The sequence below is a fragment of the Chiloscyllium punctatum genome, chromosome 7, assembly GCF_047496795.1.
Source record: "Chiloscyllium punctatum isolate Juve2018m chromosome 7, sChiPun1.3, whole genome shotgun sequence".
Classification (NCBI taxonomy): domain Eukaryota; kingdom Metazoa; phylum Chordata; class Chondrichthyes; order Orectolobiformes; family Hemiscylliidae; genus Chiloscyllium; species Chiloscyllium punctatum.
Genome location: NC_092745.1, coordinates 76,653,262 through 76,674,274, shown reverse-complemented (window position 1 = coordinate 76,674,274; position 21,013 = coordinate 76,653,262). Strand labels below are relative to the sequence as shown.

The 21,013-nt window shown below is 39.3% G+C and overlaps 1 protein-coding gene across 14 annotated transcripts in view; it reads right to left on the bottom strand.

The window, feature by feature from the left end:
• Nucleotides 1–2,183: 2,183 nt before the first annotated feature.
• Nucleotides 2,184–21,013, bottom strand: part of sgip1a (SH3GL interacting endocytic adaptor 1a) — a 279,362-nt gene continuing 260,532 nt past the window's right edge. For 9 of the 14 annotated variants that reach the window (XM_072574090.1, XM_072574091.1, XM_072574092.1 and 6 more), the window contains 5 exons: nucleotides 18,882–19,014; nucleotides 15,556–15,758; nucleotides 9,746–9,810; nucleotides 6,179–6,343; nucleotides 2,184–5,037 (listed from right to left, as the gene is read on the bottom strand). In XM_072574090.1, the coding sequence (XP_072430191.1) occupies nucleotides 5,015–5,037; nucleotides 6,179–6,343; nucleotides 9,746–9,810; nucleotides 15,556–15,758; nucleotides 18,882–19,014 (589 nt within the window). In that variant the 3' untranslated portion in view covers nucleotides 2,184–5,014. The remainder of the gene's footprint in view (nucleotides 5,038–6,178; nucleotides 6,344–9,745; nucleotides 9,811–15,555; nucleotides 15,759–18,881; nucleotides 19,015–21,013) is intronic. The other 5 variants (XM_072574081.1, XM_072574088.1, XM_072574086.1 and 2 more) reach the window with 2 other exon arrangements.

The following is a 21,013-nucleotide window of genomic DNA, read 5'->3' as shown; positions in this document are numbered from 1 at the left end:
GAGACAGGCAACTGCATTGAAGAATTTTAAAGACTAACTTCAGTCTGTCAGATTAAACTCTACAATCTGTTGTCTTTTTGTGCTATTAAATCATCCACCCATCTTTAATTATACTTTTCCCTGATGAGCTCTTACTAGTTTACATCCAATAATCATTGTTAAACTCTCTGTGCCATTCTAGCACAATCTGTTTGATTTTACCTGAATCACTACACTGGTCTACAGTCTGGAATTATTCCCTTCAGCCTATAAAGAAATAAGAAACCTTAAGAAATAATTTTTTTAGGATAATTTTTAATCTATAGAAACCTGATTGAGTTGGATGACACAGCAGAAATTTTCTCACTCTTTGGAAAAGCATAAACAATTCTAAGCAGTCAGGGACCAAGACAAGGTAAAGACTGCAACAATTGAGCTCTCAGTATTGATGTCACTGCATTCTTCAATGGATATTAGAGGGTCTTTTGGCATCCTTTGTATCCCCTGATTGCTGATAATGTTTGAAAAGGATAGGAAATGGCCTCAGCATGAGGTAAACTAAAAAAAAACACAGACCTCAAAGCTAAGTGATGGACAGGTGAAAGAATAATATTTTGAGTAACCTTCCTGCATCCATTGGTAAGAAAGATTTGAACGAATGATGGACAGAGTAAAGTACCCTTGCATGGAAATAATGTATATTAATGAGACCTGGAGGCAAAGAGCAAGGATCATCAAATAACTATCTTATTGAGCTGGAATATGGAGGAAGACTCCAGGAAGATTTCTGTAATACTTCAGCAAGAAAGCAGGATGTGGTCATCACAAGATATTAAGATCAGCACACTGTACCAAATATCCATTTTTCCTGTGGTATCAGTAAACTGCCCACAACTAGCATTTTTAAGTGAATTTTTGTCCATTAGCTAATGCATGATTTCTAAACTGCTGTTTCTTAATAATCTACATTCAAATTTTCTATAGATAATCAACTGTCAATTTTAGAATTTTGAACCCAAAATCTCAACTTTATTAATTTTTTCATTCATTTTAACTTTCCTTCCTCTCAGTTAGTTTTTCCAACTAAGCCTTGTTGTTTGATTCGCTTTCAGCCTGATCCCAGCTTAGTTTATGTCAAATTTGCCCCAATAGAGTAGCTCGCTCTTTACTCTATTTGTGTCAATGGCCCATGAATCAAAGTCTGTGCCTTCCACACTACCATGTCAAACATTTAAACAGCAAATCTGTTTTTCTCTCAGCCAGTTTAACATGAGTCAGGCCATAAGCAAGAAATAATCAAGTAGTTTCTATTTTTGGCTTTGCAGTCCAACTCCTCAAATTCCATTGGCAGAACCTCATTTCTCGTTCTACCTATGTCAGCACTTCCTACATGAATCATAAAAATGGGATCTTTGGCCCTACTTCCAATTCTTCTCCATTGCAAAGAAATTCCAACTATTACAGGTGGGTTACTTCTAGGAACACCTGCAGGGCACAATGTCTATTTGATACAGAGATGATCGGAGGAAGGGGCAGAGGATAAGAGCGTTGACAAGACAATGTGACACTCTATGTCAATGATATTTCAAGTTCAATTTGGACTCAATTCCTCAATGTTTTATAACCAATCTGGTGACAATGTATGAAGTGTTAAAAGTACATCACGTTTAGCTGACAATAGGAGGTTCTGCTTCCATTGCTTGCATACAGGTAATTTCAGGCACTGGGCTGTTTGAATGCAATGCACCTAGGAGTGCTTTGTGATGACACTGTGATACTGGGTATATACAACAGTCACTAAGTAGTACAGAATGTGAAAACAGAAAAAAAGGAGACATGTCATACAAGCTTTTCATCTTGCACTCATCAGGACAAAGGCAAGAATACCAAATTTCAAAGGGAACAACGATTTATACTGCACGAGTAAAAGGTTTTGAATCATAGGCAAGTTGACTCTTTGAAACGTTGCCATTGAGCATGCACACGTGAACTATTTTCAGTCCTGACGAGTGTGAAATGAGTAGGTTCAGCAGCATGTTTCTCTTTTTTTGGCAATTGTAATAAAAAAGTTCACAACATGGATATCTTTCAATTTGATTTTAGAAATCAGAGTAACAGGAATTAAAAAAGAAAATGGAAGTAGTTATACCACTGCTGCAATTTATATTTTTTTAAACTTTATTTAATTTCAAAGAAAAGCAACATTTAACTTTTTAAACAGTTATTACAGTTTAATTTTCATACTGTATAGAATTTAGAATTTGATTTATAAATGGCCAGACCATTTCTTTACTACATAATACATTAAAACATAATTGCATATTCATAAGTATGTGCAATGAACCAACAGGGAAAACAGCCACTGAGGAAAATGACATATATATTTGTATATATGTATATATAAAAAAGGTATTTACAAAATAGCACGCAAGATGAGTACAGCTATTTCTTAATTTTGTTCCAATATTCTTGCTCTTTTCTGAAAGAGTTGACTCCTGTTGGGATATGGCTGCACAGGCCTAAAAGCCTTTCAGTACTTCACCCCAAGTACTTAACCTTTGTGTGTGTTTGTGTCAATATGTTCCCTGACAATAGGTTTTGATAAGTTATTCAGCTGTGAATGGTATGACATAAGCTCTTTCCATTAGGAGCCACTGCTTTGTAATCAGGGACGGGATACCTGGCCATTTTTCTTCCCTCCAAGGGATGCTAAGGCTGATAGTAGCTCTTCAACTGTTGCTGACTTCAGATCACCTCTCTCAGATCAGGAAAGAAATCTTCCACCTTATGGTCTGCACATGCACTTTTACAGCCATTTTTACACCTTTACCCTGGATGCCACTGAAGTGTCAACAAACTAACTGAGGCCAAATGAATTGGTCAGATCTAATTATTTTTCTCAAATCCTTGTAAGTACATTCATTGTGCACAGCAGCTGTCTGGAATGGCCCTGCAATACCCCTAAAAAACAATTCTCATCATTTGACCGACAGTTGAATGAAGTCCAAAGTGGGTTGTTGAGTCATCGACATATGTCATTGACAGCTAAACCTACCTTTGTCATTAGCACTGAGGGAGGTATGAAAAGCAACTCCACACTGCACCAAGTTATGATTCATTTAAAACCAACTCCCAGCTCCAAATATAACAGTTAGGTTACTTATATTACAGAACACTTTCTCCGGTAGGTGGGTTGACTTTAAAAGTAGCCCATATGTGGATGTAATTGCACATGTGAGTTCTTTAAAATTACAAATTGACTTTTTTTGAACTGATGTTGAGGAAAAGTGGTTTGATCCTCAGGAATGGAATTGCTGCTCAGGAACACTGCAGTCCCTTACTGGTTCGGTCTGCCTGGAGTCACTGTTTTCTTGGTACCGCATATGTTGAATCCCCTGTATTTAAACTTTCATTCAAGGTGAGGCTGCTATCTGAGAAAGGAGTTGCAGGTGCTATCATCACTGGCAGCATCACTCCTGTTTTCTCATTCATACATTGTCACCAACAGCAGCAAGTGCTATTGACATTTGATGATAAATATGAGCTAGTTATATGTATCACTAATAATCTTTTACCAACATTCGTTTGATCTTATCTTTCAAAAATATTTCACTGTGTTTTACATGTTCTTTAGTATCACTCAGTGAACAGAGTTGGAGATATGTTCAGTGGCAAATGTGCAAACGGTTAATTTCTTTACATTTTATATCCACACACTTTGTACAGCACTGCACCAAAGATTCAAGAACCATCAATATTGAAAGTACCAAGTTCAGCAATATTTTGCTGGGGCAGTGGGTTAGGGAGAGAATATTCCTTTAAACATTCCAAGCTATTTCAAGTGATAAATATCCTTAGTTTTTCAGACTGACTCCTTTAAAAAGCATTACACAGTGTTTCATCAGCAAATACATCAATGCAAAACCGATTTATAACTGATAATATAAAAACAGCTGTGAGTGTTTGATGGAACTTTGAAAATGAAATTCAAGATGGTAATTTATCCACTCTTTCGCATTACGACCTTTTTTCTGCTTTTAAATAATTTCATTTTTATTATATAAAATTTCAGCTACATTACTGAAGCAAAATAAATGTCTTTTTAAGAAGCTGCTAGAACCATTATTCACAGTTACGTGTATAACTTTTAGCACTGACATGAAGGTGACATAGCATTCCAGACAGCCAGCATTAAGATTTGAGCTACTCAGAGTTACTCTCCTGCCAAAAGATTAATATACCCTGTGCATGGACTCCTGTCTGAATGTTAACCTCTTTCTCAGATGCTGACTGACCTCCTTTGCAGTTTTTATTATAAAATCCAGTATTAATGGATTTCATTCCATCTGAAGTCTTAACAGCCACTCTTTCCTCCCCACAATGCATAAACAAGATAATTACATAACCATATTGCACACCCCTCTCTCAAACTGTACAGGACATTCTTCTAAAACATAGCATTGCATTGCAAAATGATTCTTATTCACTAATTGGGAAATCCCAGGGCAGGTTTTCAACATCAAAAATATATGTTTGTGAACAGTAAAAAAAAGTAATTAAAAATCTGAAAACAATCAGCATCAATACTGGTAGATCAAAGGGCTAAAAATTGAAATAATGCAATGTAGTTCTTAGACAATGCTACTCAAGTCAAATACAATGCTACATGTTTGAAGAGGCATAGCCTATAGGTTAATTGTGATATCTCTGAAATGCCTATAACTGCTGAAATACAGGGGTATCTGAAGTGAAGAGTGTGGGGAAGAAGTGAATACCAAATTACAAATACATTTATTACACTGTAAAATACGAAATGTTACCAATGTCACATCAATCATATAATAATACTGCAGGACTGGTCGGCAATTTCTGGTGTTATTCTGAGTTCTTGTTGGAAATGCTCTGGCTGCATGGAACCGAAGTTTGAAATCAGTGAATAAAAGTTGGTTGACAGATTCAGTCCTTAACATCTCCTGTTTGTTTTTAAAAAGCTGTCCAGTGAGTTATATTGAACACTGGACAAAGTTGTGAGAATTCAGTTGTCGGCCATGTATTTCCCTAAAAAAGAAAGAAAACTAGATTAGGAAATACTGGAGTCCAACTCCAACAGACCACAGGGATAACTGGCTTTGAAAATATAACACTGGTCATTTGGCAATAGTGTGTTAAATTTGCACTGTTGAGGCAGGATAGAGGGAGATTAATTTTATATCCAATTAAACTGTGTCTGACCTTCCATGTGGACATTACATTAACCTCCTTGGGAGTTACAGTCAAAAGGTGTGGTGCTAGAAAAGCACAGCCAGTCAGGCAGCATCCGAGGAGCAGGAGAGTTGACATTTCAAGCTCAAGCTCTTCATCAGGAATGTCCTAATGTCAAAACATTGACTCTCCTGCTCCTCGGACGCTGCCTGACTGGCTGTGCTTTTCTAGCACTATACATTTTGACTCTGATCTCCAGCATCTGCAGTCCTCTCTTTCTCCCCCCTTGGGAATTAACTTGACTAAGTAGAATAGAATCTCTAGATCAATGCTTAACTGGGATTTCTGATGATCCACCTTTGAATTGATGCGAACAATTGGGAGAACCAGCAAAAGAAATCCCAAGGGGTCTATTTTGACTTGTGAAACCAATTGTAGCAGTCAGCTTTTGCGGTCTTCAGTGAAGACATCCCACTCAAATATATGTGCCAATCAGAATCGGAGTGGGAGATAGGGGTGGAAGATAATCACAGGTGATTATGGTGGATGAACAGCTCATCTGAGGTTCACAAAATTGATTTACCATTACCGGTGTTAATGGATGGTAAGATTACTGACCAAACCTCCAGGCTTTTAGAGTTCATTAATGTTGGGTGAAAGCAGTGAAAATTAAACCTTGACATTGTTTCTCAAAATCTGGGAAAGGGTCTCCAATAATATCCTACAGCAATAGTCACTCATCATAACCCAAGGAAATTAACAAATTTTCCAACAGTGTCAAAGTCTACTGGGTCAATGCTGGAAGTGCCAGCTGGATAACGTTCCAGAATAACTGCTAGAATTACTGCTGAGCATCTTTTCAGAGTCATACGGAAATGAGACTATTGGGATTGCTCATTGAAAGAGTTGGCACAGATCTGACAAGCTGAATATCTTCCTGTGTTTACATCAGTCAACGTAAGTAATTACAAATGGCTCTATGGAATTTGAGAAATACCTGCTGCAAATCTCTTTTTGATGAGTGAAAATCTATATCCTGCCCCAACCAATTCAATATCAACGCCTGACAAAGTGCTCCCTTCGCTGGTGAATTGGACTGCTAATGTCGCAGGCTTACTTGGTCCTTCTGACAGCTGAAACCTGGCTAGGAGAGATCCAACACCTATATAAAAAAAAAATCAATGGAAGAACATTGTGTATAAAGGAGGCCAGAACTTCATATTCAAAATTGAATAAAGTATCTTTGGCAAACAAGTTAGAGTAGACATGTGACATGGAGCTACATTACTGAAAAAGCTCAATGTATGTTTGTGGTGAGATACTATCCACGATGAACTGCCCACATCTATCACACCAACTTGGAAATGCATTGAGCAAAGTTCAGGCATTGAGAGAGATGGAAGACTGTGGGGTCAGTCACCTCTGGAGTTCTTTGCTCTGCAAGCTGCTCATGATCATCACACTATCCATTTGAACATTATTGGTTTGTGGCTTTGTAAATGCAGGAGGGGAGAAATTTGACAGCCAAAATATCAATATAACTTTGTTTGAAGGGGCAATGTATGTTGATAATACACATATCTCCATCCTTTAAAAGAACCTATAGCTATGGAGTTAAAGGAGAAATAGTTCACTTTTGCAATATTGCCTGATTTTGCTTCACTTTTGTGTGATGTAATTTGCCTGTAGAACTTGGGTCTTCCAGAAATTCCATTCAAAACATAAAGTAATCCCCGAAGGGCTTATGCCCGAAATGTCGATTCTCCTGCTCCTCAGATGCTGCCTGGCCTGCTGTGTTTTTCCAGCACCACATTTTTCAACTCTGGTCTCCAGCATCTACAGACCTCACTTTCTCAGAGTAAACCCTGTTTTAAATTATATTTCATTATGTTGTCATTTAATTTATACCACAAAAATAATTCATTTCAAGTAAATTGTTCAAGTCATTTTGTACTTTTATTCATGTTGTAAGACCATAAGCCATAGGAGCAGAAATTAGGCCATTTAATCCATCGAGTCTTCTCTGCCATTCAATCATGGCTTATAAATTTCTCAATCCCATTCCCCTGCTTTCTCTCTGTAACCTTTGATCCCCTTGATACTCAAGAACCTATCTATCTCAGTCTTAAATATACTCAATGATCTGACCTCCACAGCCTTCTGAGGCAATGAATTCCATAGACTCACCACTCTCTGGCTGAACAAATTTCTCCTTATCTGTGTTCTAAAACATCTTCCCTTTACTCTATGGCTGTGTCCTCAGGTCCTAGTCTTTCCTAACAATGGAAACATATTTTCAACATCTACTCAGTCCAGGCCATTCAGTATTTTGTATGTTTCAATCAGATCCCCCCTCATCCTACTAAACTCCATCGAGTACAGACCCAGAGTCCTCAAACCTTCCTAACATGTTAAGCTTTTCGTTCCTGGGACCATTCTCATGAATCTCCTGTGACCACACTCCAAGGCCAGTACATCCTTCCTGAGAAATGTGGCCCAAAATTGTGCACAATACTCCAAATGTGGTTTGACCAGAGCCATATAGAGCCTCAGATGTACATCCCTGCTTTTATATTCAAGTCCTCTCAAAATAAATACCATCATTGCATTTGCCTTCCTAACCAGTGACTCACCCTGCAAGTTTACCTTGCGAGAATCCTAGACTAGAATTACCAAGTCTCTTTGCACTTCAGACTTCTGAATTTTCTCCTCATTTAGAAAATAGTTCATGCCTCTATTCTTCCTACCAAAGTGGATGACCTCATGTTGTACTCCATCTGCCACTTTTTTGCCCACTCTCCTAACCTGTCCAAATCATTCTGCAGCCTCCTCACCTCCACCTATCTTTGTATTGTCTGCAAACTTAGCCAGAATGTCCTCAGTTCCTTTATCTAGATTGCTAACGTATAAAGTGAAATGTCGTGGTCCCAACATTGTGCCTTGCAGAACACTACTTGTCACCAGCTCCCATTTTGAGAAGGACCCTTTTATCCCCACTTTCTGCTTTCTGCCAGACAGCCAAGCTTTGATCCACATTAGCACCTTGCCTCTGACACCAGTGGCCCTCATCTTACTCAATAGCCTCCTGTGCGGCACCATGTCAAAGACCTTCTTGAAGTCCAGCTAGATAACATCCATTGGCTCTCCTTGGTCTAACTCACGTTACCTCCTCAAAGAATTCAAGTAGCTTTATCAATCATGACCTCCCCTTGATGAAACAATGCTGACTTTGCCCCATTTTATCATACACTTCCAAGTATTCAGAAATCTCATCCTTCACAATGGATTCCAGGATCTTACTCATGACTGAGGTTAGGCTAATCTGTCTGTAATTTTTCATCTTTTACCTTACTCCCTTTTTAAACAGGGGTGCCACGTTAACAATTTTCCAGTCCTCTGGGATCCTCCCTTATCTTTACAGTTCCTGAAAGATAACCAATAATGCCTTCTCTATCTCAACAGCTATCTCCCTTAGAACTCTGGAGTGTAGTCCATCTGGTCCAAGAGATTTACCCACATTCAGGCCAGTTAGTTTTTCTAGCACCTTCTCCTTGGTGGTGGCCACCATACTCAGCTCTGTCCCCTCACTCTTGAAGTTTTGGGATGTTACTTGTGTCTTCCACCATGAAGACGGATGTGAAGTAATTATTCAGTTCCTCAGCTATTTCCTTGTTCCCCACTAATATCTCTTCAGTGCCATTTTCCAGCAGTCTAATGTCCACTTTCGCCTCTCTTTTGCCCTTTATATATCTACAGTCTTCCTCTATATTATTGATTAGCTTGCCCTCATATGTAATCTTCTACCTCCTTATTTTGTGCTTTCATTCTGTAATATTCTTATTTCACATATAACTATCAATAAAAAGTGTGAGCAACTGATCGATTCTTAAGCTCTGCTTAGGACTTTTGAGTTTCCTGTTATGAAGAGAGTTGCCTTGCTATCAATTTTCACCTCTCATAGCACAGGGAATTTGTCAGTGTGAATGCAAATTTAAGTTTTATACAACAATTCCAACCCAACTCAGAAGTATTTAATTTAGAATATTAATAATATTCCATTAAAAAACGTGGATGCTGGAATAAGTGATTAAGTTTACATTTCACCTCTGAACCCTCTGTTTGAATGAAGCATAGCCAAGGGAAACAGACATCCTACTACCTGTTGATTATAATGACTGTGTAAAATTGCAACCAATGGTTAATGGGTATGAATCCAAAGCAAACAAAATAGTAAGGTAAGTTGAAAAATCACCTGTGCTGCAGCCTATACAATTGCAATGGGTCTGAATCAGCCAGCGACTTTTGAGTGTAACCAGTGAAGAAAACCTTTGCTCCATGGGGACATTGGTGTGCAATCGTGTGAATGTATTGACCATAATCAGAACTCCCTGCTCAGCTGGTATGCTCTATTGCTTGGGTCCTCATAATGTGAGTAGTGTGTGTGTGTGCAGGATTTAACAAACATCACTTTCGATCTTTACACTGACAGAAACAGAACATGCCTGTAATGAAATCTTAAACAAAGTAAGTTTATTTCAATGGCAGAATTTCATTCTCAATTTACCTCCATTTTCTGATTTCTGTGATATATCTGGGATCTTCCAAAGTATCCTATGTTGTTCAGCATTCCTTAAAAAACAAATACCAGTCAATTACTTACAAAACTTGAAATGGTTGAGATGAACAAAACCTGTTGAAAATATTCTTCCTTACCTGTAGATGTTTATTCATGCTGGGAATGGGTTTTAGCCATCTGAGGTAACTTGCCTAAGTAATACTTTTAACACAGTCAATAAGGGTCAATCAGCTAACCCACCATGAGGAAATTACAATGGAGTCAGCATTATCCCATCCATCAAGTGTTTAACATACTGGCAGGACTAGCTGTATAATAAATGGCATTTAATGCAGAAAGGTATGAAGTGATTTCATTTAATAGGAAGAATAATAATGGATATTTGATCTAAATTATATCATTTTAAAGATGGTGCAGAAACAGACAGACCTGAGGGCTTGTGTACACAAATGTATGAAGATGTCGAATAAGTTGAGAATACTTTTAAAAGGAAACTGTAACTTGACGTTATAAATAGAAGTAGGAGTACATCAGCAAGGAAGGTATATTAAACCTTGATAAATCCCTAGGCCTCAGGTTGACTGACCAATTTTGGCATCACACTTTTGAGACAGTGTGGTGTTACTTTGCTGGAATGGCATAAGTGACATATGATTTTAATTATGTGTGGGATTATTTTCCTTAGAACAGAGAAAGTTAAGAGAACATTTGATAAAGGTGTTCAAATATCTTGAAGACCTTTCATAGTGTAAATGAGGAAAAATCTGCTTCCAGTGACAGAAGGCTCAGTAACCAGAATTACTGATTTGTATTAACTGGTGAAAAAAAAATCAGAGGTGACATGAGAGAATTTGTTTTGCTATTTAATGCAATTCCTAAAATCTTGGTAAAACCAAATGAGAATAACTTTCAAAATGTAATTGGTAAATATTTAGAAAAAAATTATAGGTCAATGGGGATAGAATAAAAAGTGGAATGAAACTCCCCAGCTATCAACTTCCAGTGGGTTAGCAAGCATGAGAAACTGAATTGGACAAGCCGTATAAACACTGTGGCTATAACAGCAGGTCAGATGCTGGGAATTCTGCTGTGAGTGACTGACCTCCTGTCTCCTCAAACACTGTCCAGCATCCACAAGGCACAAGTCTGAAGTGTGATGAAATACTCTTCCCTCCTACCTGGATGAGTGCAGCTCCAATAACAATCAAGAAGCTCAGCACCAGTCAAGACAAAACAATCTATTTGACTGGTATTCTCATTCAACACTGTCAACAGTGACTCCCTCTACCACAAACACAAAGTGGCAGCTGTATCGACTGTCAGGAAGATGAAATTAAGAACTAATTAAGGCTCCTTTGACAGCACTTTCCAAAATTGTGAAATCTAACACCTTGAAAAGGAGAACACCACGTGCACGGAAACACCATCTGATGCAAATTCACATACCATCCTGAATTGAAATGATATTGCTGTTCCTGCACCATTGGTGGGTCAAAAAAATTCCGAAACCGCTTTTCTAGCGATGCTGTGAGTGCTCCTAAACCCTAGGGACTGCAGTCATTTAAAAAGGCAGCTCACCACTACATACAACAGGGCAACCATAGATAAGTAATAAATGCTGGCCTAGCCATCAACACCCACATCCATTTGAATAGATAGAAACAATTCTACAGCAAGAACCTGCACAGTTACTGCCTTTGTTGTTTTTGAATTCATGTGTTGCTGGACATCGGAGTGTATCTGGGAAAATTAACAAACAATGAATCTCACAACTGATCTTGGAAGAACTGGTTTGGGCGAAGTTCACAGCACAGAATCGGATAAGTTAATTGTTGTTTTAAGTTTGTCCAAGAGGAAGGCTGTATTAGTGAGTACAGTGGGTTCTTTCTTGATTATGTGTTTTTGGAGAGAAGTCTCTTGATTAAACTTAAAATGTAAGCCATAGCTCTTAATTTAACCTGGCGCAGTGTTTTGTAGAGGAATAAGATGGTGCTATTTTCTGGGTCTGTAGATTGTGAAGGAGCAGAAATGGCCTTTGCAGTGAAATGTACTTCTTGTCAGATGCAGGCGTTTAAAGAGACTTTAAGGGTTACTGCAGATTCTGAAGGGAGATTACAGAGAGTTAGGCAGACATTTAAAAAGGAGGTCCGCAAGGGGAGTAATATCTGGATTACTCCCAGTGCTACGAGCTAGTGAGGGCAAGAATAAGAGGTTAGAGCAGATGAATGCATGGCTGAGGAGCTGGTGTATGAGAGAAGGATCACATTTTTGGATCATTGGAATCTCTTTTGGGGTAGAAGTGACCTGTACAAGAAGGATGGATTGTACCTAAATTGGAAGGGGACTAATATACTGACAGGGAAATTTGCTAGAACTGCTTGGGAGGATTTAAACTAGTAAGGTGGGGGGGGGGGGGGGGGGGGGTGGGGTGGGACCCAGGGAGATAATGAGGAAAGAGATCGATCTGACAGTAGTACAGTTGAGAACAGAAGCGAGTCAAACAGTCAGGGCAGGCAGGGACAAAGATAGGACGAATAAATTAAACTGCATTTATTTCAATGCAAGGGGCCTAACAGGGAAGGCAAATGAACTCAGGGCATGGTTAGGAACATGGGACTGGGATATCATAGCAATTACAGAAACATGGCTTAGGGATGGGCAGGACTGGCAGCTTAATGTTCCAGGATACAGATGCTACAGGAAGGATAGAAAGGGAGGCAAGAGAGGAGGGGGAGTGGCATTTTTGATAAGGGATAGCATTACAGCTGTGCTGAGGGAGGATATTCCTGAAAATACATCCAGCGAAGTTATGTGGGTGGAACTGAGAGATAAGAAAGGGATGATCACCTTATTGGGATTGTATTATGGACCCCCTAATAGTCAGAGGGAAATTGAGAAACAAACTTTAAGGAGATCTCAGGTTATCTGTAAGAATAATAGGGTAGTTATGGTAGGGGATTTTAACTTTCCAAACGTCGACTGGACTGCCATAGTGTTAAAGGTTTAGATGGAGAGGACCTTCGTAAGTGTGTACAAGACAATTTTCTGATTCAGTATGTGGATGTACCTACTAGAGAAGATGCAAAACTTGACCTACTCTTGGGACATAAGGCAGGGCAGGTGACTGAGGGCAGGTACTTTGGGGCCAGTGACCGTAATTCTATTCGTTTAAAAATCATGATGGAAAAGGATAGACCAGATCTAAAAGTTGAAGTTCTAAATTGGAGGAAGGCCAATTTTGACGGTATTAGCCAAGAACTTTTGAAAGCTGATTGGAGGCAGATGTTCGCAGGTAAAAGGACGGCTGGAAAATGGGAAGCCTTCAGAAATGAGATAACAAGAATCCAGAGAAAGCATATTCCTGTCAGGGTGAAAGGGAAGGCTGGTAGGTATAGGGAATGCTGGATGACTAAAGAAATTGAGGGTTTGGTTAAGAAAAAGAAGGAAGCATATGTCAGGCACAGACAGGATAGATCGAGTGAATCCTTAGAAGAGTACTTAAGAGAGAAATCAGGAGGACAAAAAGGGGACATGAGATAGTGTTGGCAAATAGAATAAAAGGAGAATCTAAAGGGTTTTTACAAATATACTAAAGGACAAAAAAGTAAGTAGGGAGAGAATAGGGCCCTTCAAAGATCAGCAAGGCGGCCTTTCTGTGTGCATCCACAGAAAATGGGGGAGATACTAAATGAATATTTTGCATCAGTATTTACTGTGGAAAAGGATATGGAAGATATAGACTGTAGGAAAATAGATGGTGACATCTTGCAAAATGTCCAGATTACAGAGGAGGAAGTGCTGGATGTCCTGAAACGGTTAAAGGTGGATAAATCCCCAGGAACTGATCAGGTGTACCCAAGAGCTCTGTGGGAAGCTAGAGAAAAGTGATTGCTGGGCCTCTTGCTGAGATATTTGTATCATCAATAGTTACAGGTGAGGATCCGGAAGACTGGAGGTTGGCAAACGTGGTGCCACTGTTTCAGAAGAGTGGTAAAGACAAGCCAGGGAGCTATAGACCAGTGAGCCTGACCTCAGTGGTGGGCAAGTTGTTGGCGGGAATCCTGAGGGACAGGATGTACATGTATTTGGAAAGGCAAGGACTAATTAGGGATAGTCAACATGGTTTTGTGCGTGGGAAATCATGCCTCACAAACTTGATTGAGCTTTTTGAAGAAGTAACAAAGAAAATTGATGAGGGCAGAGAGGTAGATGTGATCCATATGGACTTCAGTAAGGCGTTTGACAAGGTTCCCCATGGGAGACTGATTAGCAAGGTTAGATCTCATGGAATAAAGGGAGAACTAGCCATTTGGATACAGAACTGGCTCAAAGGTAGAAGACAGATGGTGGTGGTGGAGGGTTGTTTTTCAGACTGGAGGCCTGTGACCAGTGGAGTGCCGCAAGGATCGGTGCTGAGTCCTCTACATTTTATCATTTACATAAATGATTTGGATGTGAACATAAGAGGTACAGTTACTAAGTTTGCAGATGACACCAACATTGGAGCTGTAGTGGACAGCGAACAGGGTTACCCTCAGATTACAACAGGATCTTGATCAGATGGGCCAATGGGCTGAGAAGTGGCAGATGGAGTTTAATTCAGATAAATGCAAGATCTGCATTTTGGGAAAACAAATCTTAGCAGGGCTTATACACTTGATGGTAAGGTCCGAGGGAGTGTTGCTGAACAAAGAGACCTTGGAGTGCAGGTTCATAGCTCCTTGAAAGTGAAGACGCAGGTAGATAGGATAGTGAAGGCAGCGTTTGGTATGCTTTCCTTTACTGGTCAGAGTATTGAGTACAGGAGTTGGGAAGTCATGTTGCTGCTGTACAGGACATTGGTAAGGCCACTGTTGGAATATTGTGTGCAATTCTGGTCTCCTTCCTATTGGAAAGATGTTGTGAAACCTGAAAGGGTTCAGAAAAGATTTACATGGATGTTGCCAGGGTTGGAGGATTTGAGCTATAGGGAGAGGCTGAACAGGCTGGGGCTGTTTTCCCTGGAGCGTCGGAGACTGAGGGGTGACCTTATAGAGGTTTACAAAATTATGAGGGGCATGGATAGGGTAATTAGGCAAAGTCTTTTACCTGGGATCAGGAATTCCAGAACTAGAGGGCATAGGTTTAGGGTGAGAGGGGAAAGATATAAAAGAGACCTAAGGGGCAACTTTTTCACGCAGAGAGTGTTGTGTATGGAATGAGCTGCCAGAGGATGTGGTGGAGGCTGGTACAATTGCAACATTTAAGAGGCATTTGGATGGGTATATGTATAGGAATGGTTTGGAAGGATATGGGCCGGGTGCTGGCAGGTGGGACTAGATTGGGTTGGGATATCTGGTCAGCGTGGACAGGTTGGACTGAAGGGTCTGTTTCCATGCTGTACATCTCTATGACTCTAATCAGGAATGGGATCTCTCGCGAGTTAATACCCAGTTTAGAATGTTAACTCCAGAAGAATTACCAGAAAAGTTAAAGTTCTTGTGGAAACATTTGCTCAGCAGAGAATTAACAGATAATTCATAGCAGGTATGTTTGGACAGTGATTGTACTGGAAAAGAGGAGAATGAGTTAACTGGTAATAGGCAGAGTGTATGGAGGAGTGACTGACAAAAGATGCAGAGTGTGGAGAAATGATCAAGGTTGTGTGTTTGAGCACTGTTGCCTGGAATTGGAAGAATGTCCTTTCCAAAGATTTTGTGAAGGAATTACCAAGCTGAGATATTCAATCAAGTCTGGGAACCAAATTCTCAATAAATCTGTCATACGGAATCAATGGAAAAACAGAAATAACACCTTACCATGCAGCGGGTGGAAGTACAGCCTGTACCTTTGCCACTCCTCCATCTACAGGAGTGAGGAACTGGACATTATTGAGAGCGACAGGTGTAACCATTGCCTCGGCATTATACTTATAATCTATTCGAAGATCAGTGCTGGTGGGTTCACAGCGCCAGCTCACTGCTAGGTTCAATGGTGTGGACTGAATACCCTGTGAAGAGACCTTCAGAAAAGGAAGATGATTATTAATTCTGCGTGACCTTCATTTTTAATGAAATAACCTTTCAAGTATTCTTCCCCTTTACTCCTGAAGGTGTGCTGCTAGAGTTTGGTTGCATAGTTGACCTTTCACTGAAATAACTGTTTCTCATAAGAGGTTGAACAGTAAAAGAAAAGACATAGGGCCATTTGACTTTGAACATTAGCTACCATTCACTTTCTAGTCACAGTCAGATGATTGGAATCGGGACCACAAGCAATGGTTGACGTTTATCTGTATCCAAATATTTAAAGCTAACTTCTAATTTTACAAAGGGGTCTTCAATCAGTGAGTAGTCTCATGTATGTGCTTGCTTCAGGCATGGACTCTAGTGGGTTTTGTTTCTGCATTTATTACATGGGGTGGGCAATGTATTTCTAACATGCATAGTGCACCTTTAGATTCCTTTGTGTTTCTGAGAAAATGGCCACATTGCATCAAAATTCTACACTATGACATATTTTGTATATTAAAGTGACATAATTTATCATGTGCACTGAGACACAATTGAGGTTAATTTTGACTTTGATGATGGTATAAAACATTCAAAATTCATAGACCCATTACACATCTCTGCTACCTCCAGTTATAATAAAGGATGTATATCTCCTGAATGTGCTTGTTGCATATGCAGAAGGACAATCAAGTCACACAATATCCATCACTCAATGCATTCTGCAGTAACATTGTTTCAATAGGTGATCTGCTAAAATTGACTAATTAGGAGATAGAGTTTGTGACAATGAGACTGTTTGAGGGACAGCTCCACAGATATGAAAAATATGAAACTTTGCTGTTCGTGTTTTCTGGATGTAGGTTTGCTCGCTGAGCTGGAAAGTTCATTTTCAGATGTTTCATCACCATACTAGGTAACATCTTCAGTGGGCCTCCGGACAAAGCACTGCTGATGATTCCTGCTTTCTATTTATATGTTTGGGTTTCTTTGGGTGGGTGATGTCATTTCCTGTTCTTTTTCTCAGGGGGTGGTAAATGGGGTCCAACTCAATGAGTTTGTTGATAAAGTTCCAGTTGGAATGCCTTGCTTCTAGGAATTCTCATGCATGTCTATTTTTGACTTGTCCTAGGATGGACGTGTTGTCCCAGTCGAAGTGGTGTCCTTCCTTATCTGCATGTAGTGAGAGAGGGTCATGTCATTTTGTGGCTAGTTGATGTTCTTGTATCCTGGTGGCTGGTTTTCTGCCAGTTTGTCCAATGTAGTGTTTGTTACAGTTCTTGCATTAGTTTTGTTTGTTGTCTGTATAAGGTCTTTCAAGTTCATTTGCTGCTGTTTTAGGGTGTTGGTGGGTTTGTGGGCTACCATGATGCCAAGGGCATATTTAAGCTAAGAATTACAATGGAGTTGAAGTAAGCCAGTTGGCCTATCGTGTCTTCTCTGCCATTCAATGAGATCAGTTCATCCGATCATCCTCCACTCCAGTTTCCTCCTTTTTCCCTATAATCTTTGATTCCATGCTGAGGTATGCTTCTCTCACTTTTGCATTGTGTAGAAATGTTATTTGTATTATAGAGGAAAGGACTACATCGAGAGCAGGAGAGTAGTTAGTGCTTCCCGTACCGGACTGATATTCCAATGATTTGGAGATATGGCAGCTGACAAATTTAAATTCACATAATTAAATAAAACTGGAATGAAAAAAACTTAGTAGTGATGATCATTAAATTGCCAGATTGTTATAAAAATCGATCTTGCTTTGCTTTACAGAATTCATACAGTGTGGAAACAGGCCCTTCGGCACAGACTACAAAAGAAAATCACAAGTTGGATACTCTGTGGCTAGTGACTCAATTCTCAAAAGCCTTTGTACCATCAAAAGGCAGAAGTCAGGAGTGTGATGAAGTACTCTTCACTTGCCTGAATGTGTGTCGTTCCAACTATACACAGCTCACCACCATCCAGGTCTAGACAGTCCACCTGATTGGTAACCCATTCATCTTGAGCATTCACTTCCTCAAATAATTGATATACTTCATTGCAGGGTGTGCAGAATTTTGTAGGGTGTACAAAATTCTACACAATTGTAGCAAATCGTCAAAGTTTCTTCAACAGTACATCCTGAATCTATGATCTATTAGATCAACAGCTATAAGAGAATGTCATCCAGCTTGGAAATGTGTCACTGTCCCTTTAATATCACTGGGTAAAAATCCTGGAACTCCCTTCTTAACCACTGCAGGAGTACCATCACCACAAGGATTGTAGCAGTTCAAGAATATAGCTTATCACTAAACTCTCCAAGACAGTCAGGGATAGGTAATAAATGCTGGTCTTTCTAGACAAGTTACATCCCATGAATAACTGGAAAAATGCAGAGACTTCCCTCTGATCTCTCATTTTTTGGCTTCCTCCATTGTTTTAATGAAGTTCAATGAGTGTTTGAGAAACAACTTCTCAGCATTCAATGTGGTGTTGTACAGCTCTCTAGATTTGAGATTGAGTCCAACCTTGCAAGTCGTAACCTCTGCACCATTTTCACAGATGGATGTACCCTATGAATATTCCAAATATTTCCAATTACCATTCTTCTGGATCCATTTTTTTTGTTTGTTTGTTTGTTGAATTTACCTTCTTTCTTCTTGGACAGTCATCTTTATTTATCATTTCATCTCTCGTCTTTAATTCTACCACATACCTTCATTTTTTGTTGTCCGCACACTCTAACCCTTTTCTTGCCTCTGTACTTGTTCATAACTGATTACTAAAAATTTCCAGTTTGGCCATAACATATTCAACCTGAAATATCATTTGTTTTTCTCTTCATAGATGCTCCGACATCTGCTGGCTGTTTCCAGCATTTTCTGTTTTTAATTCAAATTTCCAGCTTCTGCAGTATTTTTGCTTTTGCATATCAAGCAAGTGCTTAGAAGGGATAATATTTCAATCACCATTCATTTGAGCGAATTGTGACTATATTGCACAAGGCAGAATATAAATGCTGGTCTTATATTAGGGTCATCATTTTAAGTGTCAATGAATTTCATCAGCACCCTACTTCAGTCGAATTTCACAGAACACAGTTTAAGAAATGCATCACTGGTTTGTAATGTGAAAGCCTGAAATCCACGTACCTGATACTTTAGCATATCCACATTATAATATGTGGCTGATGGTTTCTGTTCAGCCACTTTCTTTAAATGAATCATTAGATTTGGCATGTTTACCCAGAATTCTCTTGTATTGGCATCACCTTGCGAAGTATTACTAGTCAAGAGAAAAAAATTGTAAGCCATCAAGTTTTGCCAAAATTAAACAGGGAAAGAAAACAAAATGCTGATATTTACTAACTGATTGATAAACCATAAAGATATATGGCAGTCTATTGATAGGTTTGGTATAAATCTTTCTTCAGAACTGGTCTGAAAGCTAAAAGGCATTGTTAGTAAGGGTGGGAAAAAAGTAGAGAGGAAAGAGAAGGGAGAAGAGCATAAATAACAGATAGACCATTACAAGAAGGGAATAAATGACCAGATTGATTTTACATTGTTTGTCCTTCAGACTGGCAGTAGTTTGAGGAAAGTTTGATCTCTTAGACGTTTTGAGTTTGTGTACTGTGATGCCGACGTAACAATTAATGATTAGATTAGATTAGATTCTCTACAGTATGGAAACAGGCTCTTCGGTCCAACCAGTCCACACCGACCCTCCGAAGAGTAACCCACCCAGACCCATTTTCCCTCTGACCAATGCACCTAACACTACAGGCAGTTTAGGATGGCCAATTCACCTGACCTGCACATCTTTGGACTGTGGGAGGAAACGGGAGCGCCCGGAGGAAACCCACGCAGACACGAGGAAAATGTGTAAATTCCACACAGTCACCTGATCCTGGAATCAATCCTGCGACCCTGGTGCTGTGTGGCAGCAGTGCTAACCACTGAGCCACAGTGCCACCCTTGAATGCAGAAACAAAGTAGCTGGGTTGTTATGGGTAGCTTTATTACTATAATAGTTGTGACCATTTGCAGTATTACATTGCAATGAATTGGAGAATGCATTGTTTTATAACACAGGTTCTTTAGACTCCACAGCAATTCCCTCTTGCTCCTAATTAAAGCAGTAATATCACATCCATTTACGATGTGAATTCTTATTTTCTAATTTAAGAAGGTATTTCTTCCTCACCACCTCTGTCTTAACAACCAACAACAGGCTCTTTCACCTCATAAAACAAGGTTTCTCTACAACACTTTTGCTGTTTTATGTCCAAATAACTTCCACCTGTTGTGATACTTGGCAGAGAGCCAAAGACAGTCTCTCTAATTTGCAAGAACCATGTTCATTTCTTTCTTACCCCTTTTCTGCCAAAGAGACCATCTACCTTTCATTCTCTTCCTCCAACTAGTCTCTGTCTGTCTTTTCAATATTCTCCACACCAAATACTTACATAGCATTGAAAATTCACTCATCAGAAATAAAATTCCATGACTATGTATCAGTTGTCATTGGGCAGGGCTGCATTTTGTTCTTTTAAAAGAGAGGAACAGTTTCAGGCTGATACTGATTAAAGGTCACAGACCTGAAATGTTACAGATGCTGCTAGACCTGCATATTACAGCATATTGAAATGATGGAAAATCATTGTTTTGTTCTGTGGAATAATTTATCAATGAAGACATTACAGCCAAAATGATACAGACAAAAAATTCAAGAGGAAGCTATAGTGCTTTTTTGGAGAGAGAAATTGGAAAATTTAACATGTTTAAAGAATGGCTCGTGGAATTAATCTGTTAAAAAAAAGTGTTGTCTTGTAGACTTTGCCTTAAAAGATACTCATCTCTAAGTATCCTATTGAAACTGGCATGAATACCCAGAGATCTAGGTGGATGTGATTGAAGATAATGTGGGACCCAGTTAGACTATATCGTGGTTCTTTACTGACTATCCAAATTTCCAGTGCATTTGTCAATCTGCATAATTAAGTGTATGGAAACACACCATTCATTGTATTCTCCACATTTACAAGCCCCCATAATACATTCAAAGATGAGGGGACATATGATATCACACCAGTGAGAGAAACACACAAGATATATTTCCTTTTATTTGTGTCTTGTTAATGCTGTTCACAAAGGATTCCGCGATTGATGTTCAGAAGTTGGCCAATTTAAAAAAAAAAGAGGTCGAGTTGGGGGGGGAAGGTTACCATTAGTTTTCTCTTCCAAAACTGACAGCGCAACATAGCTGACCCTCTGATTTTGCA